General features: G+C 38.4%; 1 protein-coding gene across 4 annotated transcripts; it reads right to left on the reverse strand.

The window, feature by feature from the left end:
- Positions 1-559: 559 nt before the first annotated feature.
- On the reverse strand, positions 560-26,357 carry LOC148791528 (wall-associated receptor kinase 5-like). Of its 4 annotated transcripts, none has more exons than XM_088889030.1 (5): positions 25,310-26,357; positions 24,889-25,050; positions 20,003-20,578; positions 19,737-19,898; positions 560-1,144 (listed from the first exon to the last, which is right to left on the reverse strand). In XM_088889030.1, exons 1-5 carry the CDS (start codon positions 25,878-25,880, stop codon positions 684-686), a joined length of 1,932 nt encoding a protein of 643 aa, XP_088745156.1. In that variant the 5' UTR covers positions 25,881-26,357; the 3' UTR covers positions 560-683. The 4 variants fall into 4 exon arrangements, with proteins under 4 accessions (XP_088745156.1, XP_088745157.1, XP_088745154.1 ...); XM_088889031.1 differs by having other exon boundaries at positions 979-1,113; positions 25,310-26,345; XM_088889028.1 differs by lacking the exon at positions 560-1,144 and having other exon boundaries at positions 19,034-19,898; positions 25,310-26,356.
- Between the last annotated feature and the right edge of the window lie 769 nt (positions 26,358-27,126).

The raw sequence follows: 27,126 nt of genomic DNA on the forward strand, positions 1-27,126 counted from the left end.
CCAACTGAAGTCTAATATCATTCGAGTAATTGAAAGACTAACAAAAAGCAATGGCTGATATGACATTAAAGTGGAATCACAACAAAGAAGACTATGATATGCCACAGTTTAAGCCCAAAGCTACACCCTCATTTCTCCTCTCAGTCAATCGATGGTACTCCCTTTACGATGGATGATCAACACAATTACACAAATAGTCAACAAAAGAGACAACCTTCTCTGCAGTGTTGGGTTTGTTGGGGACTACTACTAGGAGAAACACTCAAAGAGGCCTCGGAAGTGTTGAGAACCATAGGAGAGTGTGTTGTTGGTAGGAAGTTCTTCAATTCAAAATCTATTTTCAGCTTCCAAAGATCGCCATTTATATACGAGGCTGTATCAGAACTAGAGTTTAGAGCTCTACGTGGGTAATTAATATATATGACTTTGCAATTTGGGGTTGTACGCCAATGGATATGTTTGGAACATAATATAAATCAAAACGAGCTGAGCTAATAAAATGCTTACACAACAGCTGCAAATCAGAAGAGAAAAAAAGGAACTCCGATTATGTGCAAGGAAGACTGCTCAGATTTTGTTATTTATCCATAAATATAGAATTTTCTTTTGAATTCAACAAACATAGGAACACATTATTTACAAATACCATATAGGATTAAACCTATGGGATTCCTTAGGTCAGCTCAGCGAGGGAAACTCATCGACAATATCATTTCTTTTTCCAAAGAAGATTGAATAGATGTATCGCCAACATGTTGTCTTAGTGGTACATGATAGCGTTCCGTGGGTTTAGATAATAAGCTCATACTTTCTTCTTCTATTGGTTGAACCCATGGGTGCTTTTCTAACCTCAATCCTTGTAGCTCCGAGGCAACATTTTTCATAAAGGGCCTTTCTTCACCTTTTACATTGAGGCATCTTTTAGCAAGCTCAGCAACTACAAGAAGATCTTCAATATTGTCCTCTGTCAAAAGCTGACTTTCAATTAATTGAAAGAGACGGTTCTCCATCATTGATGAAATGAAGTATGCAGAAAGATTTCGTTGTTCTTGTGATCTTTCAAAAGAAAGAGGTGTTTCTCCTGTTAAGAGCTCAATAAGAACTACTCCAAAGCTGTAAACATCACTCTTCTCTGTTAATTGACCTGTGTGGAAATACTCAGGGTCCAAATAACCCAAGGTTGAACCCTTGCTTGAAATATATAAAATAAAGTATGACCAAGATTAAATGATCCCATGGATAATAATATATTACAAGCTTATATAAGTGAGTATAATTTCTAATAGTCGATAGAAAAACTTGGATTACGTGATGCAAATGATGCCTATGGCGACAGCATTTTCCTGCATGACGTATGCTTTGAAAATTGTAAATATTATGTCCTATTTAAGAAAAATCTCACTCACACAACTCTGTAACACCAATCCAATTCAATCATAAGGTAGCAATCATACCCAATAGCAGTTGATGAATATGGTTTGAGTCATCCACTGGATCAATTAAGGGTGTTGCCAGGGGAGACATGGGCCAGATGGCCCCTTTAGGACTTAAAATTCCCATAATCCTATTTATATTTGACTTATATTTTGGCCTCTACCATCCATGTTTATTAAATATTGGCCCCTCTAATCCATGTTTATTAGATTTTGATCCCTTACCAAAAAATCATGACTCCACCTTTGTAAAATCAGTTAAGTTTTGTAGTAACAAGTATCAATTGGGTCTCCATAATACCACATCCTGATCTCATCTAAGAGCCAAGTGCCACTGATTTTACCGCTAAAGTGGTCGGATTAGGTGCCTGTTTGAGAGGGCTGAAGCTTCTTTGAACTGCTTTCACTGACCGGCTTTGGAGATGCCACTAAAAGAAGCAACAACAGTTGAAAGCCCTGTTTCTGCCTAAAAGACTGCTATTTTGGGCTTTATGGGCTTTTAATAACCAGACAGCTTACGAGCTGTTTGACTCCCACCTCAAATCTAAAAGCCACTCTTGAAAGCCCTCCCAGAGAGTTCACTTTTGCAAATGACACACGGTTTTGGTGCATGGTTGAAACCAAGAATCACTGCCTTTGGGAGTCCGGATCTCCTACACTCGAAATATGTGGGCGGGGTTCATTTCTAATAACAAATGAACACGTCATTGTGTTCAGTGTCAATTCCTTGTTTGGAGTTCAGTGTCAGTAACACTTCTTTTTGTTCACATTTGTTCCAAATGTCGAAACCCTTTCTTCGAGCTTCAGCCATTAACGATCAGAAGAAGACCTCCTTCAAGCTTCAGCGAAGGGCGAAAAATCTATATAAAAACACTCATTTGCGAGTTTTATTCTAGATTAAGAGCGGGATTTGGAGGTTTCATTCAAAACAAATCTGAGTTTTATTCTAGTTTCAGTTCAAACCGAGTTTTCTTCTTCCACCTTTGGTCAAGAGCAAGATTCAAATAACCAAGTCACAGGTTTTTCTTCATCCCGAACTTGAATATTTCAATATCAACTTGGAGGGTTCCATTGTTTGGAGTCCAGAATCGGTTACCACTCCTTTTTTATTCACTTTTACTCTTGTTTTCTCCATTGTCTCCATTGTCTAGAGTTTCATTCCAAAACTTCCTTATATTTTCTCCATTGTCTCGTAAATACTCTTCCCACGTGTCAGTAAAGTCTGCCCCTGACTGTCCTCCCACAGCCACCTGGTAGTGGTACCCACCGTAACCTGATCCCAATCTGTTCCACTCTGGTGGCATTGGATATACCATCAACGTCAGCAGCGGAGGAGGATAATATGCCGCTTGCGCAATCGGAGAAGGTGGCAGGAGTGGAGCTAGGACCCGGTAATAAAACTGTTGGGTCTAGTCAATTATGAGACATTGACACATGTTACAGTCCATATTCCTTTGGCCCATTGTTTTTGTCTTCAAAGCTAGGGTTATATCTGATCTATGCAGTGTGTTGAAAACAGAGAGCAAAAAGAGAGAAATCAGAAAAACTGTGTTGTAGATTTTCAGTGCGCAGCATTCATCAAACGGCCAGAACATTTTGATCCATCGTCCGATCGAACTGAAACTTGGACAGCAGGTGGAGACTTATTGTTCTGCATTCTGAACGGTTTGATCTTTGATCGGAGATCTGAATCGTTGGTTATTTGAGGTCGAACAGAAGCAATTCGCAGCTGGTCGGGAAAAGAAAGTAGCTCGCAGCAATTTTGTGGCCTGAACAGTAGCCACGTTTGTGAGATTTTCAAACTGTTCTTTTTATAGCTTTTGGTATTCTTGTGTATATGTTTGAGAATCTGTATTTGCTCTAAGTTTGTGAGCATATTGTGGTGTTTGAGTTGCTGTAATTGTTACCTCAAGTTATTAGTGGAGATTTTGGTTGGGTCTCTTTGGCCCCGTGGTTTTTACCCTTCACATTGGAAGGGTTTTCCATGTTAAATATCGTGTGTCTCTCTATGCTTGGCTATGATTGTTTCTGGTTGATATCTTACTAGGGATTGTGCTAGTTGAATATCTACAAGTTTGGTTATTTGGGAGAGAAATAGTTTGTGGATAAACTTGATTTCTACCCAACAGAATGGTATCAGAGCCATGTTGATTGATTTGGTGTAGCTATGGATATTAGCACAAGTAGAATGATAAATTTGAATGGCACACTTTATCATTTGGGAAGAGCAAGATGAAGGATCTTTTGTTTGTTAAAAGTTTGCATTTGCCTGTATTTTCTTCTTAAAAGCCTAAATCCAAAAGTGATGAAGAATGGGCATTTGAGCATGAACAAGTATGTGGATTTATTCATCATTTTGTTGATGAAAATGTGTATAATCATATTCAACATGAGACACATGCAAGATCATTGTGGAGTAAACTTGAGAATTTATATGCCTCTAAGACTGACAATAATAAGTTATTTTTGCTTAAGAAAATGATGCAGCTCAAATATAAGGAAGGAAACTCCATGGCTGATTATTTTAATGAATTTCAAGGAGTGATTGATCAATTGTCAAGTATGGGCATAAAATTGGATAATGAGATTTTAGGTCTCTTGTTGCTTGCCACTTTACCGAATTCTTGGGAAATTTTTCGTGTTTCACTTGCTAATTGTACCTCTGATGGTAATGTGACTTTGGAATATGTTAAAAGTAGTGTTTTGAATGAAGAGATGAGAAGAATGTCTCAAGCTTCATCTACACAGTCTGAGGTTCTTGTCACAAAAAAATAGGGGGAGAAGCAAACGTAAAAATGAAAGGGGTAAAATTAAAAGTAGAAGCAAGTCAAGATCAAGACACTAAAATCTTGAGTGTCATTATTGTGGAAAGATGGAACATATAAAAAAATATTGTTACAAGTGGAAAAGAGAAAATAAGAGTGCTAATAATAAGTAAGGGAAAAAGGAACATGAAAATAATGATCATGTTGCTATTGCCACTGATGATGATCTTGTTCTTGTTTATGATGATAACTTGACAAATGTTGCTTGTCATGAGACAAGTTGGGTGATAGATAGTGGTGCCTCATTTCATGTGACTTCAAGAAAAGATTTTTTCACATCTTATATTTCAGGAGAATTTGGGGTTTTGAAGATGGGGAATGGTGCAGTTATATCGGTAATAGGCATTGGAACCGTTTGCTTAGAGACCAGCAACAAAACAAAGTTGGTACTGAATGATGTTAAGCATGCTCCTAGTGTTCACTTACATTTGATTTCTATAGGAAAGCTTGATGATGATGGTTACTGTAACTTCTTTGGCAATGGAGAATGGAAACTCAAGAAAGGAAATCTGGTTGTGGCCCGAGGTAACAAAGTTTCTAACTTATATTTGATGAATGTTTCTATCTTTGCAAATTCTGTGAATGCAGTTAATGGTCACAGCTTATTAGAATTATGGCACAAGAGGCTTAGTCACATAAGTGAAAAAGGGCTTTGACTGTTTGGCCAAGAAAAATGTTTTGTCGGGTTTGAAAGGTGCGACGCTGAAAAGATGTGTTCACTGCTTTGCGGGGAAACAAAAAAGGGTTTCTTTCAAGAGTCATCCTCTATCCAAGAAAAGAAGGTTTCTTGAATTAGTACACTTAGATGTTTGTGGTCCATTAAAGGTAAAGACACATGGTGGTGCACTTTATTTTGTTACTTTTATTGATGACCATTCAAAAAAACTTTGGGTTTATGTTTTGAAATCCAAAGATCAGGTGCTTGATGTGTTTAAAGTTTTTTAGGCTTTAGTTGAACGAGAAACAGGAATGAAACTTAAACGCATTTGCACTGATAATGGTGGTGAATATTGTTGTCCATTTGATGTGTATTGCAGACAGTAGGGCATTAGACATCAGAAAACACCTCCTAAGACTACTCCGCTGAATGGTCTTGTAGAAAGGATGAACAGAACACTAGTGGAAAGAGTCAGATGCTTACTTTCAGAGGCAAAATTACCCAGATCATTTTGGGGTGAGGCATTACTCATTGTTGCGCATGTTATTAATTTGTCCCCTACTGTTGCTTTGCAAGTGATGTTTCTGGCAGAGTTTGGTATGGGAAGAATGTTTCTTATAATCACTTGCGTGTATTTGGATGCAAGGCTTTTGTACATGTGCCGAAAGATGAGAGGTCTAAGTTAGATATCAAAACAAGATAGTGCATCTTTATTGGGTATGGTCAACATGAGTTTGGCTACAGGTGTTATGATCCAGTTGAAAAAAAACTCGTTAGAAGCAGAGATGTGGTCTTCATGGAGGACCATACCATTGAAGACATCGATAAGGCAGAGAATGCAAGTAACTCTCAGAGTAGTGGTGATTTGACTGATGTTGACCCAGCTCCTTTGACACATGTACCAGATGTGGTTGAGAATGATGTGGAAGCTAATGATCAACATAGTATAGAGGATTTTGATGTTTCCTTAGATAATGATGCAGTTGAACAACATCAGGCTTCTACTATTCCATCTGATGTTTCACTTCGGATGTCTACTAGAGACCGAAAACCTTCCACCAGGTATCCTTCTGACCAATATGTTCTTTTGACTGATTGTGGGGAACCTGAATGCTATGATGAAGCTATTGAAAGTGACAACAAAAATGAGTGGCTCAATGCTATGAAAGATGAGATGAAGTCTTTGTATGACAACAACACCTTTGAATTGGTAGAGTTGCCTAAGGGCAAACAAGCTTTAAATAATCGATGGGTTTAAAGGTTGAGGACAGAGGAAAACAATTCACAACCATGATTCAAACCTAGATTGGTTGTCAAGGGCTTCAGTCAAAAGAAAGGTATTGATTTTGAAGAAATTTTCTCACCTGTTGTGAAAATGTCAAATATCAGTACTGTGTTGAGTTTAGCTACAAGTCTTGATTGGGAAGTTGAGCAGAATGATGTGAAGACGACATTTCTCCATGGTGACTTGGAGGAAGAAATTTATATGGGGCAGCCTAAGGGTTTTGTAATTAAAAGAAAGGAGAATTTTGTTTGTAAGTTGAAGAAGAGCTTGTATGATCTCAAGCAAACTCCTAGAAAATGGTACAGGAAGTTCGAGTCTGTCATGATTCAACAAGGCTACAGGAAGATTACTTCTGACCATTGTGTATTTGTTCAGAAATTCTCTCATAATGATTTAATTATTTTATTGTTGTATGTTGATGATATGCTCATTGTTGGTCACAGTGCTTCCAGAATTGACAAGTTAAAGCATGAATTGAGCAAGTCTTTTGCAATGAAAGACTTAGGGCCTACGAAACAGATTCTTGGCATGAGAATTTCATGTGACAGGAAAGCTAAAAAGTTGTGGCTGTCTCAGGAAAAGTACATTGAAAATTTACTTCAATGTTTTCACATGGAAAATGCTAAAGCAGTACGTACGCCTCTTTTTGCACACTTTAAGTTATGTAATAGATAGTCTTCCTCTAGTGATTCTTTTTGCACACTTTAAGTTATGTAATGGACAGTCTTCCTCTAGTGATGAAGAAAAGAGAGGCATGCAAAGTGTTCCTTATGCATCTATAGTTGGAAGCTTAATGTATGCTATGGTTTGCACGAGGCCAGATTTGACTCATGCAGTTGGTGTGGTTAGTAGATTTCTAGCTAATCCAGGTAGAGAGCATTGGAATGCTGTGAAATTGATTTTGAGATATCTCCGTGGTACTAGCGGTTTAAAGCTTTGTTTTGGATCTGAAAAACCTGTGCTTGTTGGTTATATAGATTTAGACATGACCGGAGATTTGGACTCAAGGAAATCTACATCAGGCTATTTGATTACTTTTGCAGGGGGAGATGTGGCGTGGAAATCTAGATTGCAAAATTGTATTGCATTATCCACCACCGAGGTAGAGTTTATTGCTATTACCAAAGCTTGTAAAGAGCTTCTTTGGATGAAGAAATTCATGTAAGAACTTGGATTCACTCAAGAAAGGTACATACTACATTATGACAGTCAGTGTCATTCATCTTGGTAAGAATCCAACATTTCATAATAGATCGAAGCATATTGATGTAAGGTATCATTCGATTCGAGATGTTTTGAACTCCAAGTTGATTGAACTTGATAAGATTCACACTGACAAAAATGCTGCTAACATGATGACAAAAGTGGTGCCTCAAGAGATGCTTGAACTGTGTGCCCGAGCAGTCAGCCTTAAATTTGGATAGTTGCTTTTTGAAGTGTCTCCCTTCTCTCATGGGCTGGAGGGGGAGAATTGTTGGGTCCAGCCCATTATGAGACATTGACCCATGTTACAACCCATATTCCTTCGGCCCATTGTTTTTGTCTTCAAAACTAGGGTTATATCTGATCTTTGAGTGTGTTGAAAATAGAGAGCAAAAAGAGAGAAATCAAAAAAACTGTGCTGCAGATTTTCAATGCACAGAGTTTATAAAACGGTTGAAACTTTCCGACCCACCGTCCGATTGATCTGAAACTTGGATAGTAGGTGGACGACTCAATGTTCCGCATTATGAACGGTTGGATCTTTGATCGATGTTCTGAATCGTCGGTTATTTGAGGTCGAACAGAAGTAACTCGCAGCTGGTTGGGAAAAGAAAACAGCTTGCGGTAGTCTTCATCAAACATTCTGATCAAGGGTCATCTGTGGTCCGATTTGGCTGAAATTTGGTGGGATTCTTCGGAATTCGTGGACCTACTATTTGAACGGTGGAGATCTGATTTGGAGCACTGGAAGTTTGTGGCCTGAACAGTAGCCACGTTTGTGAGATTTTCTAACTGTTTTTTTCACTGCTTTTGTTATTCTTGTGTATATGTTTGAGAATCTGTATTTGCTCTAAGTTTGTGAGTATATTGTGGTGTTTGAGTTGCTATAATTGTTACCTCAAGTTATTAGTAGATATTTTGGTTGGGTCTCCTTGGCCCCATGGTTTTTACCCTTTACATTGGAGGGGTTTTCCACGTTAAATATCGTGTGTCTCTCTTTGCTTGGCTTATGATTGTTTTTGGTTGATATCTTGCTTGTGATTGTGCTAGCTGAATATCTACAAGTTTGGTTATTTGAGAGAGAAATAGTTTGTGGATAAACTTGGTTTCTACCCAACAAAACCTCCACTAGGGTCTGATAATGAATTCCGATTGTCGGCGGTGGTACAAAATTTATGTCCGGGTACGGATAATGAATTGCCGATGCGAGGTTATTGATGTGAGGTGATGGATAGTGAGCCTCAATGACGGCACTGGAAAGCCACCGTTCTCATTCTTGCTTTCCGGATACTTCTTCCCTTTATCATTCAATTTATAAGAGTAATTCAAAACTCCATTTGGTTTTCCATCAATAGACCGAACCTAATAACTAACGAACCAAATGGATTCATCAAGCTCATCCACGAGATGTTTGAACGGGACACAAACTTCTTCGATGCTCTTATATCCGAAGATGATACCGTTGTAGTGCAAATCAAATTCGATAAAGATGTTATCGCAATCAAGAAAGGAGATATGTATGAGATCGAATTTCGTCTCATGATTCCATTTGGGGTTTTTGTCTCCATTTCTATTGATTGGTGCTTTTTGCTTCTACAGCCGAAGTGATTGATTTTGCCATGATTCATCGTTGACGATGGAGATGACAGCATAGATGGAAAGCTTCTGGAAGAAATTGAAGGACTTCAGATGTCTGCAGGAGACCACTTTGAGTTGGAGGTTATAGGATTCCATGAGCAGTTGACCTCAATATCTGGAAATCTGACGAGGGTGGTGACAGAGAGCTGAAACCGGCTAGACGTAGAGGAAGATAATGAACAGTGTCATTGCCCTTCCTTGATATTAAAAAAAAGTAACTTTTTTCTATTATTTTATAAAAATATTATCTTTTATTGGTTTTTAGGGCGAAAAGTTGCCCTTACAATGAACCCCTAAAAAGTAAAATATTAATCCAATGGAAGTTTCATCGTTTAATCCCACTCCTTGCGTGTGGGTGTCCACACTCTGAACAGAAGACATGTTAATTTGTTATTGGAAGTACATCCCGCCCAAAAACTTCGAGTGTAGGAGATTCGGACTCTTTGGCATGCCTGAATTCGCACCTTTGCATTTGGGCCAATTGTTGAAGCTACGTATAGTGCTACACCCATTCATTCAATGGATTAATAAATCCAATATTTGGGAATGGCTTTAGACCATCATTGCTTCGAAAAGAGTTCATGTACAATAGAACTTAGCATATGATGTGGTCATGACTCAAGTTCAGCACACGTGGATAATTTGGAGAAGTGACATGTGACTGAATTGAAGATTGATACATAGTCGAAAGCAAACAAGGAGACTTTTGAGATGGCATTTGCTCATCTGGTCAAAAGAGTTAACATTGATACACACCACAATCCTTAGTAGGAGAAGGGCATGGGGGGAATGCTAACCAAACCCACCTAAATAGCCCAAAACTCTTTGCTTGGCAAACCCCTAACTCAACCATTGGTAGCTCCGTAGACCAATGGGTCCCAAGTAGAAAACAGTACAAGGGCACTCCCTAGAAGGTATATAAGAACAAAGTGTCATGGAATGACACAATAGGGTGCTTGGCTAGAGATTTTCTAAATGTTTCTTGAGGTTTATAGCCAATTTTACATGTTTGTGGAGTGTTCTGGAGTGTTATGAGGTGTTCTGAAGTGTTCTCCATGTGTCTAGAAGGGGTTAAATGCTGGTGGATCTTTCTACAACTTTGTAAAATAATTCGGGTTTGTGTGGAACAACCTAGAGGGGTTGAGAGCAATCCAAACTTCCTCTAGAGTTTTCTTGGATCTTATGGAAAAGGCATTCCCTAGAAGAGTGTAGAAGGTAAAATATTCTACATGTGCTTCTAGATAATGCCAATTGTACATAGTTCTATAGGATTCTTGGAGGGGGTAGTGTATAAATAGGGGTGAGTCCCCTCCTTCATTTGCAAGAGGCTTCCAAACTGTAGAAAGCATCCAAGTTGTAAGAGCATTTTTTGAGTTGTAAGCTTTCTTCTAGTGCAATACAATCTCTTCTTATAATACTTAATACTTAGTGTGCTCTTGTATGTCTTGGTGTATGTCCTTAGCAATTAAGCAACTTAGCAAGAAGGGTCTTGGGCGTGCGGTTTGGCTGACTTGCTTGGAGTACCAAATGAGTGCCACACAACTTTAGTCAATGGGAGTAGTTAGGTCATGATAAGTGGTATTAGAGCAACTTTGCTAGGAGTGCGTGGGAGCTTGTGTGTGAACATAATGTTGGACAAACTTGACAATAACAAGACACACAAGTGGGAGAAGGGCCACTCAAAGGAAACAAGGGAAGCATCAAGGGACTTCATTGCTGCATTGGAGGCTAGGATGGTGAGGTTGGAGCTTGCCGCGGGAGACATGCAAGACAAGTTCACAGACATGGGTAGTCGAGTTGATGGCCTGGAGGGTAGGCTGGTGGAGCTCAAGGTAAACATGGGAGAGGTCATAGATCTTGCTTGGAATGTGGAAGACAAGAAGTGGGAAAGGCTGGAAGCCAAGATGATGGGAAGCCTGGTCAAGGTCCAAGCTAATGTGGACAAGCTGAAGGCAGACGTGGTGCTCTATAAGAAGCTGTTAGCATAGGATGAGGTGGGGACTCTACGGGACATGCCAAAGGTAAGGGCACCTAAGCCACCTCACTTCAATGGTGTCAGGGATGCATGGACATTGGACAACTTCCTATGGCACATGGAGCAGTACTTTGAAGCCATGTACATAAGGGATGAGCAAGCCAAGGTATGTGTTGCCACTAGGTACTTAACCGACACAACTGCCTTATGGTGGAGGTGGCATGTGCAGACATGGAGAAGGGGTAGTGTCACATTGACACTTAGGATAAGTTCAAGCGGGGCATGAAATGCCAATTCTATTCAAAGAATGTACAGTACTTGGCATGGTGCAATTTGAGGAAGTTAAAGCATACTAGGTCGATTAGGGACTATGTACGGGAGTTCTCCACACTCATGCTTGAGATACCTGACATGGATGACAAGGAGTTGTTCAACTTCATGGATAGACTCCAATCGTGGGCAAAGATTGAGTTGCAATGCAGGGGCATGCAAGATCTAGCCACTGCCAAGGCCGAGGCAAAGAAGTTGGGGGAGAGCAACATAGGTAGCTCAATGGAGCCCAAGTTTGCAAGGAGTGGCCATGACATAGGTGGAGGAGTTCACCATAACCATAGGGATGATTGGGGCATGCAAAGTGATTACCAAGGCAAGGGGGCCCCAAACCAAACCTCAGGATGGCAAGACCAACCTGCCTAAGTCAGGGGAGGGCACTTAGTACACTAGTGGCACAGATGGGGAGCAGGAAGACGACCATGGGGAGGCCAAGATGGGAGTCACTGTAGTTACTTTGCAGTGTTAAGAAGATGGACAAGCCAGCTAAGGGAGTAGCCAAGACCATGGTTAGGTCAAGGCTGATGTATGTTGAGGCATTGATCAATGGTGAGAAGACCCAGGCCATGATCGACACAGGGGTGACTCACAACTTTGTCTCAATTGGGGAGGCAAAGCGCATAGGCTTAGAGGTTAGAAAGAGCATGGACACGATCAAGGAAATTAATTCCCAAGAACATGAGATCGAGGGCATTGTTCAGGGGGTAAGCATCTAGCTAGGGAGCTGGCAGGGTGCCATAGATGTGACCGTGGTGCCAATGGATGACTACTAGATGATATTAGGTATGGACTTCTTCAACAATGTGCAGGCTATGCATGCCCATACCTTATGCAAAGGTGTTGTGCATCGTGGAGGCAAGGGCCTCATGCATGGCCCCTTTAGTGGATGAGACATGCACAACAGCGAAGAAGTTATCAGCCTTACAAGTAGGTGTGGGGCAAGGCCATGGGGGCCAATCTAGTCCAGGGGTGGATAAACAACTAAGGGAAGCACAATACGGAAAGCAGGTCCTTTGCAAGGACAAAGTTGTGTATGCCGAAACAAGCGAAGGCAGAGGCTGAGGCAAGGACATTGATAGGGTTAGGTAACTGATCAAGATTGGGGCAAGTAGGCAGTTATAGCAGCAATGCAGGCCACATATCCAAAGGGCAGGGAACCTAAAAAGATTATTGCTAAAACCATGGCCACTTTTACTTTGGTAACTCCATGGGTGGAGTATGCAGTTAAGTGAAAGGGGTTTCCTACATCGTAAGCATCATATGTATGAGTAGACGAGTTGATTGCAGCCGACGACGAGGACTTGATCAAACAATGGAATGCACTAGCGAACTGAGTGCAATGAGGGCATTACACAATCAGGTGGGGGAGAAAGTCACGGAGTGACACAATATGGTGCTTGGCTAGAGGTTTTGTAGATGGTTCTTGAGGTTTCTAACCGATTCTGCATGTTTCTGGAGTATTCCAAAGCGTTCTAAGGTGTCCTGTAGTATTCTCCATGTACCTAGAAGGGGCTTGGTGCTGGGGGAACTCTCTAGAACCTTGTAGAACAATTCGGGTATGTGTGGAACAACCTAGAGGGGTTGAGAGCAATCAAGACTTCCTCTAGAGTATTCTTAGATCTTATGGAGAAGGCATCCCTCTAAAAGAGTGTAGAAAGTAGAATGGTCTAGATGTGCTTCTACATGATTCCAATTGTACATAGTTCTAGAGGATTCCTAGAAGGGGTAGTGTATAAATAGGGGATCTCTCCTTCATTTGCAATAGGCTTCCAAGTTGTAAGAAAATTCATTGAGTTGTAAGCTTTCTTCTAGTGCAATACAATTTCTTCTTACAATACTTGATGTGCTCTTATGTGCCTTGGTGTGTGTCCTTAGCACTTAAGCAGCCTAGCAAGAAGGGTCTTGGGCGTGCAATTTTGTTGGCTTGCTTGGAGGGCCAAGTGTGTGCCACACGACTTCAACCAATGGGAGCAGTTAGGTCATGAAAAAAGATTATCTTAATGCGATGTCTATGTTCAATGGGCTGTGGAATCGATGATAATGATGTTCCATGCTAGTAATAAAATACATGGGATTTGCACCTTTCATAATGGGGCTTATGAATTTATTACTAACATGAAACATTATTGCTGGTTCTACAACCTGCTAAATAGACATCACATTTAGCTAATCCAAATTTAAGCATATAAGGGCACATTTCCCAAGGTAAAGATATCTACACACTCCCAACTCTTAAATTCTACATTTCTCTCATGTTCATAAGCTCTTCAGCTTGTATAATTATGACAGCTCGGCTTAGCTAACCACCCTACTCTCTTATTGACATGAGCACTAGAGTGCTCCTCTTTGGGAAATTACTTCAAAGGCCTTTGATTTCTTGTATGCACAAATTGTTGGATCGATCCAATTTACCTCATCCATTTCATCAGCGACAAATTTTTCTACTTCTCATCCACCTAGATTGGAAAGCATCAAATTGGCATTTGTTTGTGTAAAACTAAACAAAAAGCCACCTTCACTCTCCTTTTTGATGACAATGCCTCCTAAGAAATGCTCCACAATCCACTCTAGCTGCTTTGGCAATGACACTCGGGCTTGTGAACTAGAAAAACTGCATTCTCACCCCATGGATATAAGAATTAGCTCGTCATTAAAGAGTAGTTTACCATGTTCCAACAATGGGTCGAGGTCCTCAATATTGGCTACAATCTAGGGTGGGTTGCCTCAATCGAGCAACCAGACTATGCAAGAAAAAAAGGCTCAAATGATTGACCCATCGGTTGTTGGCCAGAATCAGCATGGTTGACCTCCTTCAACTTGTCAAAGAGAGAACCCCCACCAAAGTCAACCTCGAAATGCCCAACAGTTGCATCACTCCAATTCTTAAATTCCAGCCAAGGAATGCTTGGGGCCACAAGTCCAACCCCACTGTCCTCATTCTACATCGAGCTTAATTAAGGATAAAGGGACAACCCATCCCTAAAACTAAGCCACGAAAAACACAACATTGGCTTAATAAATACAGGACATATGCCAAAGGCTTGATGCAATTGAGAAAAGCCATCAGGTTAGAAAGAGTATAAGGGGTCATTTGGCAAGTCTTTTTGGGAAGATCTTCTGGTAGCTCTGACAATAAAAGAACATATTGAGCTTTTGCATGATGATCTGAGGAGTCCAAAACTAGTTTGGAAAATACACGTCTTTTCGTGTGTCTATCCATGTTTTTCCACACGAGAATAAAATGTGAAAGACATGAAAAGCTTCATTTGGAGCTTCCCAGAATTAGCCCAAAATGGGCTTCTCGCATCTTTTCGGCTCTTTGGCCTTTGACGGTTAGATCTTCTGTAAACCAAATGGGAATAGACTGAAAATTGGTCTACCTGACTTGTAAACAATTGGAAGACCGCGCAAAAAGATGCACCAAATGGGGAATAACTAGAGCCACCAAGCTACTTCTACAAAAGTCCATGTGATTAAGGAACCAGTATTTACAAAGGAGATCATGGAGGATCTTTCCCCGACCAAGTTTAAAGTGCCCCATTTCAAGAAATATGATGGCACCATAGACCTTGTTAACCACCTAGAATGATTCAAGGCTCTAGTGATGCTCCATAGTGCCATCGATGCCATTATGTGCATGGCCTTCATTGTTACCCAAGTGTGGCCCAATCTAAGAGTGGGTTGAATTGGGTTCTAAAAGGATATTGCCTATTTTTCCTTATCTATCGAGAATGCAAGAACAATGTAACAGAGAGCAAATGAACTAATAATATATGCATTGATCCCAAGATAATATATATATATATATAGATTTGTAGAGATTCATTTGTTCTTAACCTACATATCCACTCCTCAGGCACACCTTATGAGAGTTTCAACTCCACTATTTTATTGGACTTCTTAAATGCGAACAAATTATTTACAATAACTGAATGGCTTCATATGTGCAATCACAACAAATATAATAATAAACAATAATTTTATTGAATAAAATTCCTCTAGAAGCCTTATATGAAATATATAATTAAACTATTACAAATGCAAGAGAATGCATTGGTACTGAAACTAGAAAAGAGAGAAGATGCTTGGTGAGAAATAATCAACCACAAATAGTTCTTCTCTCAAGAATGAAACTCTTCTTAGCACAAAGTCTCTTCACACTTTTCTCTTTCTATTTGCTTTGTTTTCTTTGGACTTTCTTTCTCAAAAAACTTCCAAATCTTTCTCCTATTTTTGTTCTTCATTTGAAACACTACCTAAATAACTTTGAATCAATGCAAAAGCACTTGTAACCATTATTGAGCCATTGGAGGATGATCTTTCTCCTCCTTTAGGAAACATTCAAAAATGAATTTTTCAATAAAATTAATGGTTTATCCAAAGAGGAGATAATCATTGGTGTTTCAAATGGTCAAAAAAATCTCATTCTCATTGTGAGGTAGGCGACCAACTAGGCCATGATAGTTTTACTACTATGTGTGAGAAGGAATCTCTTTTCTCTAGTAGTCAACTGCTACCTTTTTATAGTCGACTACTATTTGCAAGGTCATCTTGGTTGTCACACATAGTTGACCATTGGCTAGTGCTAGTGTGACCCCAGACTTGACAACCTTGGGCAATCGACTACTACCTTCTAAGTAGTCAACTACTAGGTGACACTAATATCAATCATCACAATTAGTCAACTACTAAGGGTGCCTCAAACATAGAACAATAACCAATCTAGTGCCTCAAACATAGAACAATAACCAATCAACTCCTAAACTCTGATAATCAAATTCTTAGGCTTCCAAACATAGATTTTTCACATTTTAGTCTAAAATAGAGTTTATTAATGAAAGCCTATGAACTTTATATAAACTAACCATCAGTCTCTATTCTTGTAGTAAACCAAAATAGTTCTGTACCTAGCCCATGTAGTGCATCATGTCATATTATTACATTGAGTCCTAATAAATGTAAAAACAAACTTCGTAAACTCCTAAAATTTGATTTCTTCACTTCTTCTTGTCCATGAGAGTAGATTTGCATTTCTTGGTTGGGTTCTAGCTTATTTATGGAATCACTTGAATTATCAACATACTTAAATTCTAAATCCATTGATACTATCAATGAGGTTGTTATCATCAAAACACATAAGGTTAACAATTAGGTATGACTTAAAGGATCAAGCGATGATTGATGGTGTAAAAATAACTTTAGTACCTTATAGTGGGTAAGGATGTTAAGCCCTGCAAGCCTTAAGGCCACGTTTGTTTGGGTGGAAATTTGAACTAGGGTAAACTTTACACCATTGGTCGGTTTTACATTCATTTGGAAAGAGTTAATTTTACACCATAAATTGGTGTAAAAGTTCATTTTGAATTTTCTTTACACCTATAATCGATGTAATATATACATTGAATTTATTGATGTAAAACTAATGTCTCTTTCTTCCTCTTTGCCACTCTCTTCTCCTTCTCTCTTCTTCTTCTTCTTCCCCCCTTCTTTCTTTCTTTGTTCCATCATCACCATTGCTACCAGTTGCTGTGACAGATCTGAATCCGCCTCTGACCTTTCTCTCACTATTTGTCTCTCTTTCATTCTCTCTCTTTCTCTCTTCTCCTTAGGGGTGGATTCGAGTCGAGTTGAGCTGAATAGTACGAGGCTCGAGCTCAGCTCGAGACTATTTTACAAGGCTCGATCTCGATCTTCATTTTGAGAAAAAATGTTTTATAAAAATAATATATAAATATTTTTATTTAATATTTAAAAAATTAATAATTATAATATTTTTATTATATATATTATTTTCTATAAATTTATTATATATTTGAGTCGGCTCGCGAGCCTCATGAGTCAAGCTCTATTAGGCTCGAGCTTAGCTCGAAGCTTAGTTGAAACCGAGTCGAGCCGAGCTCAAGTAGCTCGTGAAGAGCTTGGCTCTCACCTCTTCACCTTTTCCTCTCGCTCCAACTTCCCAAAGCACCTTCCATTTCTGTCATCGTCTCCACCTCGCCTCATTTGTCAATGCCAGAGCTAGAACCTCACCCAAGACCACCAGTTCATCCTCCACGACACCCTTGATGCTTCTGGGTTCGACACCCACCATGCCCGAGTGAGATTTCTTTCTTCTGTCTTAATCTATGCCTTCATTTCCATTCTTTTATTCTATTAATCCATTTCCCAAAAGACAACCATTCTGTAGGAGATGAGAGACAGTTTTTGCTCTCAGATTAGTCATTTGTCAAGTGTGGAGAGGGAGACTAGCATTTGCATTAACAAGGAGTTGACTTGGGGACAACGGCCATCCACATTGCTACCAAAGATCATACCCTTATATTTCAATCTTCAAAGACATTATCAGTCGACGAGTTTGTTGATAGGCATTTCCGGTCTGAACCTAGAGCAGATCTGAACCAAAGGCGGTAGCGGCAGTGGTGATTTTTCTCTCTCTCACTCTCTCTCTCTTCTTCTTCTTCTTCCCCCCATTTTTCTCTCTGTTCTGTCACCGCTGTTGGCAATGGCAGATCTGAACCCACCTCCGACCTTTCTCTCACCATCTGTCTCTCTTTTGTTCTCTCTTTCTCTGTTCTCGTCCTCCTTTTTCTTCTACTTCTTCTCCTGCTTACCTCCTCCTCTGTAGATCATCTTTTCCTCCTCTGCACCATCTCACCAAATTTACACTTTAACAACCAAATATGATCTGTGTAAATTTTCAAAATCTACCAGTCCCAATTTCCATTGATAACTAAATCGATTCACATTTCCCATACGTGTAAAACTGAATTTATACCTAAAACAAATGCAGCCTAAGGGATGAAGACAGTTGTAGCCTAACTAACAATTCTCCCCTAGCATTACCTAGGGGACTTGAACCTGCAACCTATGCTCTAATACCAAGTATGACTTAAGGATCAAGTGCTTACCAATATACCAAAAGTTTGAATTAATGGAAAATGCACAAATTTAATATCTTATCGTGGGTGAGGATGTTAAGCCTCGTGAGTCCTAAGGAAGCTACCTATGAATGGTAGTCTGCTCTAGTACTACTTCATTTTCTAAGCTCCTAGAGCCAATTCAAAGATATGCTCACCTTGTACATTAGCAACCAATGACACTAGAGGGTTGCTACGAGTCCCTCTAAGAATTATTATCAAGATTCAACATCGGGTTTATACAGATGTAGGACTTAGACCCATTGGTCAAGGTAGCTGCCCTCATGCATGAACGACATGTCTGAGCTTATCTTATGTTTAGACAAGTACATTAATGGAGTATGTGCAGGCCAGTAGGAGAGAAGTTGAGGAATAGTGGCATGATTCCAAAATGCAATGATGGAGATGATCGTCAGTTTGTTTGTGATAGTAAGAGATTGGACAGGTAGCATTATCATAGTTGGAGGTCCAATCTATGAAACTTCAGAAAGTACATGCTACTTAACACTCCACGAGCCGATAGCAGGTGAAGTATAGAGATTACATCTACTGGCCAGAGCAGATGAGATTGTAGAACAAAGATGTTAGGACAAATACTATTGATTCCACTGCGACCATACCCATGACACCAAGGACTACAGAGAGCTCTTCAATTAAATTGAGGACACCATATGACGAGGATAGAGACCGGAAGATACGTTGCCGACTTCTTAGACCACGACAAAGCCATCCCCCAGCAATGCTGAAGCTCCCGGTGATCAAGACCCCCCTCTTGTTAGATTCATCACCATTATCTCTACGGGGGTGACAACAGGGGCAGAGAGCTCTTTAGCTCGAAAGGCATATGCTCAACTCAATCAGGTAGATTGTCGAGCCCAAAAGAAGTATAGAGTGGATGGGATTAGACTTGTAATGTGGGTCATGCCGTGACAGCATGACACAGATTGAAGGCGGCCTAGACGCCATCTATGTTGTGCTATGCCAGGCCTCAGGCCTTGGTGGGTTGTGCTTGGGCAGCACGGTGCCCCTCCTAAGGAACCGAGGCATCGTAGGTTGGGCCCAATTTGGGCCTATTTTTTTCTTTTCCAATTTTCCTAAATTAAGAAAATTTAGAAAAAAATAAAAAAATAATAACAGAAAATTAACATGAATAATAGACTGCAAGTTGAAAAAAATTGTGAAAATTTTATTTCGACTCAAATTTAATGTGTACAAAATAAAATACATTCCTAAACAGAGCACTGTTTCACGGTCTGGTACCGAATCAAAGTACCGGAGCCTAGCTTCTACTACAACAGATGCATGTTGCTTACTGAATATACTGTCTATGCATATATGCCTTAATATAGTGCGGTTTGAAAGAGTAGGTGTTAAACATATTGTCTTAACGATCCTCTCTATATATGTGAGAACAATTGCATAGATTAAACTGTGCAATTTGATGATGAAAAAGAGCAGAAAGAATGTATTACCTTGACATCCATCAGGGAGATAAGGATTCCCGTCGTAGCCTTGCATACAGTGGCATATATAACCTGGATTGTTGTTGGAGATAGAACAGTCGGTGTTGTTTCCGCATGCATAATCTCTGCTTCCTTTCTCACATGTCTTTTTTGTATTTGACCTGTCAAGCGCTGTGAATCCAAAAATAGAGCCTTCTAATCAAATTAATTAATTAAACAAGATTGAGAGTTTGGGTGGCTATAAATAAAAACAGAGAACAATTGAGATTGCATACCTTGGCATCCATTGGAGAGGTAAGGGTTCCCTTGGTAACCTTGGAGACAATGACATAGATATCCAGGGCCATTGGTGGAGTCGATACAATAAGCATTGCTCCCGCAGGCATAACCACTACTCACACCTCTTTGTGCTTCATCGCAAGTTTGGTTGCGAATTGCCCAGTCCAATATCATCGAAGACCAGATCCCAATGTTCAAAAGGTATTCCACGTCGTTTCTTACATCCCAAAGACCTGACACTTGTGATGCAAACAAGTCCTTATCGGACAAGATGGTGAACCCACATCTGCTGATATTCCAGTTTTGTGCGAAGCCAGTAAAGAATCCTATGGAGGTCATCAGTTCACCTTCAAGTGATATATTCAGAATGGAATGGTCAATCCAGTAATCGTCACTGCCGCTATAAATCGTCAATTGGAGAGGATCAACGGCAGTGTTGCAGAACAACTTAAATTCATCATCTTTGTAACAGGTTGGATCATCTCCCACTAGGCCAAATGGGTATGGGATATCAATATTCCCACATTTATTTTGGCAACCAGACCTTGTATCTGACGACCACGTCAAAAATGCTGTCGTCATCATCGTCAGCTCGATGTAGTATCACAAGGTGATAGGACAGAAAACAACAAATTAAACAAATTTTTCCTCTTTTAATTCATATTGAGCAAATTAAATATCTATAATTTATTATGTAGAGTATAGATTAAAATAAAGATGGCCACATCATATGGGCTTAACCCACCCTTCATTCCTTTTTCATGTCTCAAAAGTTGAAAACTCAGCATGCCCTCTATCTGTTTTCCACCTTTCATAACTAGAGACAAAACCATTCACCATTCTAATCATGATATAATAGGAAATTAACCACCACACTATACTAAGAAAGCACCCAAAGAACTTCTCGATCCCAGCTTTCTATTTTTTTTTTGTATTTTCCTTCCGAAAATCGTCCCTCTCAAAATCTTCCAATAATTTTCAGTTCTCTCTCTTTCTCTTTTTCTCTCTTAGTTTTCTCTTCGTTTTGGATGACAAATTTGGGGTGGAACAGGTAAACTTGGTTGGCTCAGTCCTAAGTTTTCTCTTTGTTTTTCTATTTTACACTTTCTCCTTTTCTTTTTTTTTGTACTTCCCACTTGGGGCAACCCATTCTAGCCTCTTTCTCCTGCACGGTTTCTCAATTTCAGTTGGAGAGTTACTACTGTATCTAACTTCTTTCTCCCATACTGTTCCTCAGTTTTAGTTGTAGAGTAAATGCACCCTGCTTTTGTTATCTAAAAGTAAGTTTAATAAAATTTAATTCTTTCATTAAAGGAAGTGCTACCCTCTTTCTGTTTCTTTCATTTACTGCTCCTAAACCATTTTACTTCTTTTTTTATTTTTTCTCAATTTTCGAACTTGTGTAAATGCCCCTCACCTTCCTCTATGTTGAAGAATGAAGCTGCAGCAGCATTTGAATAAACTCTTGTGTTGCTTCTCCAATTTAACCTATATGTTGATGATGCGCGATCTAACAATTCCTTGGTAGCGGACAACTGAGAGGTAGGGCTAATGAAGTCGCCTGGAGGGCTTACTTACCCTCTAGATTATTTAATTAATCTACTTTCACTATTTCAAAAATACTTAAAAATTTTCAATTATTTATATTTTATATTATTATTATCGAATATTATTAAATGTATTATAATTAACTTTTTGTCTTTAATAAATTTTGAAAGTTATTACATAATTTCATTATTAATCTATTTTTTGTTTTAAAATAATCTTTAAAATATGATCCGGTATTATTTTTTTTATTTTAAAACATTTAAAATTTATTTATTTATAATATTACTTAGTTACTTTTTAAATTATTTATATTTTATATTCTTGTTATCAAATATTATTAAATTTGTTATAATTATTTATTTGTTTTTGATAAAATTTTTAAGGTTATTACATAATATCTTTATTTAATCCATTTTATTTATTTTTAAATAATATTTAAAATATGATTTAGTTATTATTTTTATAATATTTAAAATTAGTTATTTACAATATTATTTATCTATTTAAATAATATCATTATTTAGTTATTTAAATATTACTTATTTATTGAATTTCATAATGCATAAATTAATACATAATTTTTTTATTCATTTTGTAAAATATAAAATTATTATTAATTCAAATATTATGAAATATATTATAATGATTTTCTAATTTTAATACAATTTTTAAGTTTATTACATATTCTTTTGATAGATATAGATCAAAAGTAGGGGATAGGATAAACAAGAATTAGAGATAATTAGGAATGAGAGTGATTTTAGGAATAGTTTTAGAAAAGGATATCCAAAGGGATAAACATAGAGGAAAGAGGGATGGGCCAGGCATGTTGAGATGTCAAAATAAGAGAGGGTGAAGGGAGTGATGAGGTGGTTTCATGAGGGAGCAACGAAGGCTAAAATGTAAATAATCTGAGATTTCTCAGTTGGGGTAAGGGAGAAAGCTCAAGCCATGATGTAGAATGTTTCTACTTTAGTATATATATAGATTGGCGAGCTGGTTAGCAAAAGACAGATGATGAATTTGGAGTTGCTTAGAATTTACCTGCTTTTATAAAAAGTTAAAATCAATAGCAATATGCTTTGTGCAAGAGTGATACACTCAAACGGCAAAGAGGTAAATGGCTCCTACATTATCACAGTAAATTATTGGGCCAAAAGAGAGAAGAACACAAATCTTGTTAAGTATTATTATAACCATATGATTTCAACAGTGCCATCAGCAAGAGCTTAATTTGGCCTCTATACTTGACCTAGCTATGGTCTTTTGTTTACAAGAGCCCAAGAGACTAAATTCTAAGGTAAATGGCATAATTACCAATGAATTGCCCATCATCTGGTTACCTTGCTAATTTGCATTTGTGAAGGCCGGAAGTGCATCTATAAATGCCATAACTACAACAAAGTGTTCATTAGTGGATGCATGCATGAATTGGCATACCCAGTTCATAGCATAAGCCAAATCTGGTCTATTGAGGGTAATATATTGGAGAGCGCCTACTAAGCTCTTATAAGTCGTTGGCCCAAAGACAAATTTACCTAAAGTTAGAGAAAGTGATGACTTGAGAGGTAGAGGAGATGATACGAGTTTTGATCCATCCATATCAGCCCATTTGACAACAACAAGAATGTGTTACTTTGCAAGAGAATAAGACCAGTCAATACCCAAGAACAAACTTAAGGGCTCAAGATCTTTTAACGCAAATTCTAGAGAATACGAATGAATGACACGAAGGACGGCAGTAGTGGTACTTCTAGGTGATGTTTGGCATCGAGGATGATTTCCCATAAATCGGCGCCATGTAGGATCCATAACAGAATTTGAAGAATTAGTGATTTCTTTCTTGTTTGGTTGGCCGATTATGTTTATTTCTAGGAAATCAGCCAAAAATCAATTATTGAAATCATCCCTTTTCAGGAATCACATTTTTTGTGATTTCCTGATTTTTCACTAAATCTGATTTTTTGAGGAAGACATGGCATCCAACATGGCATTGAATAATAACTCTAAAACAAAAAATAAATCAGTACCAAACAGACTCAAACATGATTTCTCAAAAACCATCTTACATGGCGTAAATGATACCAAACAACAATTTTTGATATCAAAATGGATATCAAATTTGTATGTCCTTGATATACTAACTAGTTAAATCCTTTTGAGGTCAAATACTAGGTATGTTGAGACATTCAAGAATTATATGTTGCTAAATAATTAATGTGATAGGATCTGCTACTATGTTAAAACACAAATAACACTTTATACAACTTCCTGCTTAGAGTCTTAAATTTGTCATCAGTAGAATTATTTGAATCCTCAATGAAGAATCTAATGGTGTTAGAAGTTGGACACCATGATATAAAAATAAAGAAGAAAAAAGTCCTTCCCTTAATGTAGTGTCAAGTGTTTACAGAATTGTAGCATACTCGTACTCCTGTTATGTTGTGAGTTCCACTCTATACAAGCTATAACTTCTTAATTGGATAAAAAATTTTTGAAATTAACAAAGTTCTAATAGATAATTAAGAGTCTTATAAGAGTCCTAGTTAAACTATGTGCTAGATAAGTGTAGTAAAAGTAGGTTTTGTAGTTTGCCTAGTTAGAAGAATTCCGATGTAGTGGCAGTCTTATCCTGAATGAGTTAGGAGTTATTAATAGATTAGAAGAGGGCTCTTTCAACCCTCAGTCTAGAGAAGAGTTAAAAGGGATTAAACTATGCAAGTTTTTCCTTATTACCTAAATTCTATCCCACCATTGTGAGACCTTTTGGCTGGAGTTTTTAACCACATTAGATCATAACTATTATCCATTATTCTAGCACTATTTTAGGTCTGTTTCGGGTCAAAAGACCACCCAAAAGTGTAACAAAGATTGGACCTTTGCTATTGTAAGTTCTAGAGAAGAAATCCAAAATTGTAAGGATAAAGTTGTACCATCTTCAACTTGTTGCTATGTTACTGGGAAAATTTAAGCTTGGGTGTTTACACCACTTTGATTTCTACTTTTGGATATCAAGGTAATATATTTAATTTTGATCCAAAAAATCTTATCTTTCATGGTCTAAGAACGCAATCGATCCAATAAGAAAAACCAGTTTTGTCACTTGTGCAATCCCTCCCAAAAGTCCAAAACAGAAAGACTGAAGGCAAGGCGGGTCTAGACTCTAGACACAACCTCCGACGAATAGTTTGGATCGGCCACACATTTCTCCAAAACGTAGCAATGGGTGGTATCGTATATGCAGTAATATAAGATGCCTACCTTTATTTTCCTAGTTAACTAAATTGAGAAGTTTGAATCCAAACCGGAAAAATTAAGATCTGATAACTCATACCTTGGCATCCATGGGGGAGATAAGGATTCCCATGAAAACCGTCGATACATTGGCAAATATATCCAGGGCTGTTGTTGGAGATAGAGCAGTCGGTATTATCCCGACATGCGTAATTCCTGCTTCCTTTCTCACATGTCTTGTTTGCATTTGATCCGTCCAATACTATATAAATACAATAAGATCTCCAAAGTAGTAAGAGTTGTTTTTACGGAATAAGAAGAAACAGAAAACTCAGACGACTAATTAAACTGATAACTCCAACACAAGATCACAGCAAACATAACTGATACGTACCTATGAGTTCATGTGACAATATATAGTAGTAATTATATTGTCATGCAATAGTAAAACGACCGACCCGATTATGCTGTCGTTTCATTTAAAAGAAAAAGAGAATAGTTAAAATATAGTTGATAGGTACCTTGGCATCCGTCTGGGAGGTAAGGATTTCCATTGTAACCTTGCAAACAATAGCAAAGATATCCAGGACCATTTGTGGAGTTGGAGCAGTATGTGTTTCTCCCGCAGGCATAATTGTTCATTCGTCGTGCTTCCTCGCAAATCTTATTGTTGTTTCGAATTGCCCAATCCAGCACTAATTGACTTCGGATGCCAACGATTCTAAGGTCATTCACGTTGTTTCTGATATCCCAAAGGTGTGAAACTTGCGACTCCAAGTCGTCCTGATCGGACAGAACAACAACCCCGCATCTACTGATATTCCATGTGTATGTGAAGTTGTAAACACTGCCAAGCTGTATTTGAAAATTAGTGATATCCTTGGGTATAGTGGTCTGGCAGCACCCAATGCCATTGCATGGTAAACCCCTCACTTTGGTATCGTTCAAGCAACCTGTACTGCATCCCACGTAGGACACCTTGCGATTGTAGTCACCCAAAGTGCCATAAACGTCGCAACCGACGATCGTCAATCTGTTTCTGGTATCAGATACCCCTATACACATTCGCAAAACTAGCCCAAGCCATGTCATACCTCTGCCGGCACCGGTCTTTGCCCCCAAACATGTAACATTTGGTAGCTCCAGAAACGGAGGTCGTCAGTTGGCCTTGCAGCGATATGTTCAAAACGGGCAGAGTACTACTGTGGGACATCTGCAGTAGTTGAGAATCACCGGTGGTGTTGCAGATCAACTGAAAATCTTCGTTCAAGAAACAGTTTGGATCATCGCCGATGCCAAACGGGTAAGGGATGCTGAGGTTCCCACACTTCTGCACACAGCCGGGCTTTGTCAGAGACATTAATGTGGACGCCTCTGCTGCAGCTGCTGCGTTCGTCATCAGAAGCAGCCGGAATAGGATGACAATGAGATGAAGCAACATGGGCCAAATCATGAACACAACACTGCTATACCTCGAGACTGGAGTTAATCACAAATTCACAATGACCCTTGCCACTATATATATATATATATATATATATATAACTTTTGTTGCCTTCACTTGAACGAGCATTAAAATGTTGTGGAGTGTATTTTTATTTTCTTTATATACACTTTTATGTTTTCTCTTTTAATAATTTATTAAAGTTTTCGTTATTTGAATCGGATCGAATCAGATTTGGATATTCAATATCCTTAGTTGATTCGGATTCAAATCATCATTTGTGAGATTCGATCAGATCTTCAGATTGGATTGGATTCGAGATACCCTAATTTGAATCCGAACAGATTTATTTTCATACCTAGGTGGAGTTAAGTGTACATTCAATCTCATTATTAATTATATGTAAGTTGGAACAAAATAATCAGACCGGATGTGGAATCAAGTATATCGAAACCTTCGAAATCCATTGCTGCTCTCACAAGTCTTTACATTGCCAAACAACTAGGTTTTTCTTCTTTCTAGTGGTAAGTGATTCTATTAATGTCATTAGTTGGCTCAAAGCTGATCAATAAGGACCCAGGAAATTGGAACATTACCCATTGGAGGCGAGAAATATCGCTGCAACTTTACAGGAGTTAAATATTTTTGTAGATATAATCTGTTGTTTAGGGGTAGATTTTAATTAAAGACGAGCCAAATATCTAGCTAGTCAAACTCTATTCACAAAAAAAATGAGGGTCAAGTTCGATAATTGATTCAAGTTAGGGACTTAAACTCAAATTCGGCTCAAGTCAAAAACTCATGTTAAAGAGCAAGTTCAACTATGTGCAAAGTTTCCTATAAAAAAATAAACATTATACATATAAAAATACTTCTGATTTTGCATATAAAATT

Source organism: Nelumbo nucifera, chromosome 5 (genome assembly GCF_055504915.1).
Source record: "Nelumbo nucifera cultivar China Antique chromosome 5, China Antique-T2T, whole genome shotgun sequence".
Classification (NCBI taxonomy): Eukaryota; Viridiplantae; Streptophyta; class Magnoliopsida; order Proteales; family Nelumbonaceae; genus Nelumbo; species Nelumbo nucifera.

Bases quoted from the DNA above. Each gene is read 5' to 3' on its own strand.
- LOC148791528 (XM_088889028.1), bottom strand. From the start codon at position 25,880: ATGACATGGCTTGGGCTAGTTTTGCGAATGTGTATAGGGGTATCTGAT. The intron at 25,051-25,309 runs GTACCTATCAAC...GTATTTATATAG, and splicing joins CCTCCCAGACGGATGCCAAG to TATTGGACGGATCAAATGCA. The intron at 19,899-20,002 runs GTATGCAATCTC...TTGGATTCACAG, and splicing joins CCTCTCCAATGGATGCCAAG to CGCTTGACAGGTCAAATACA.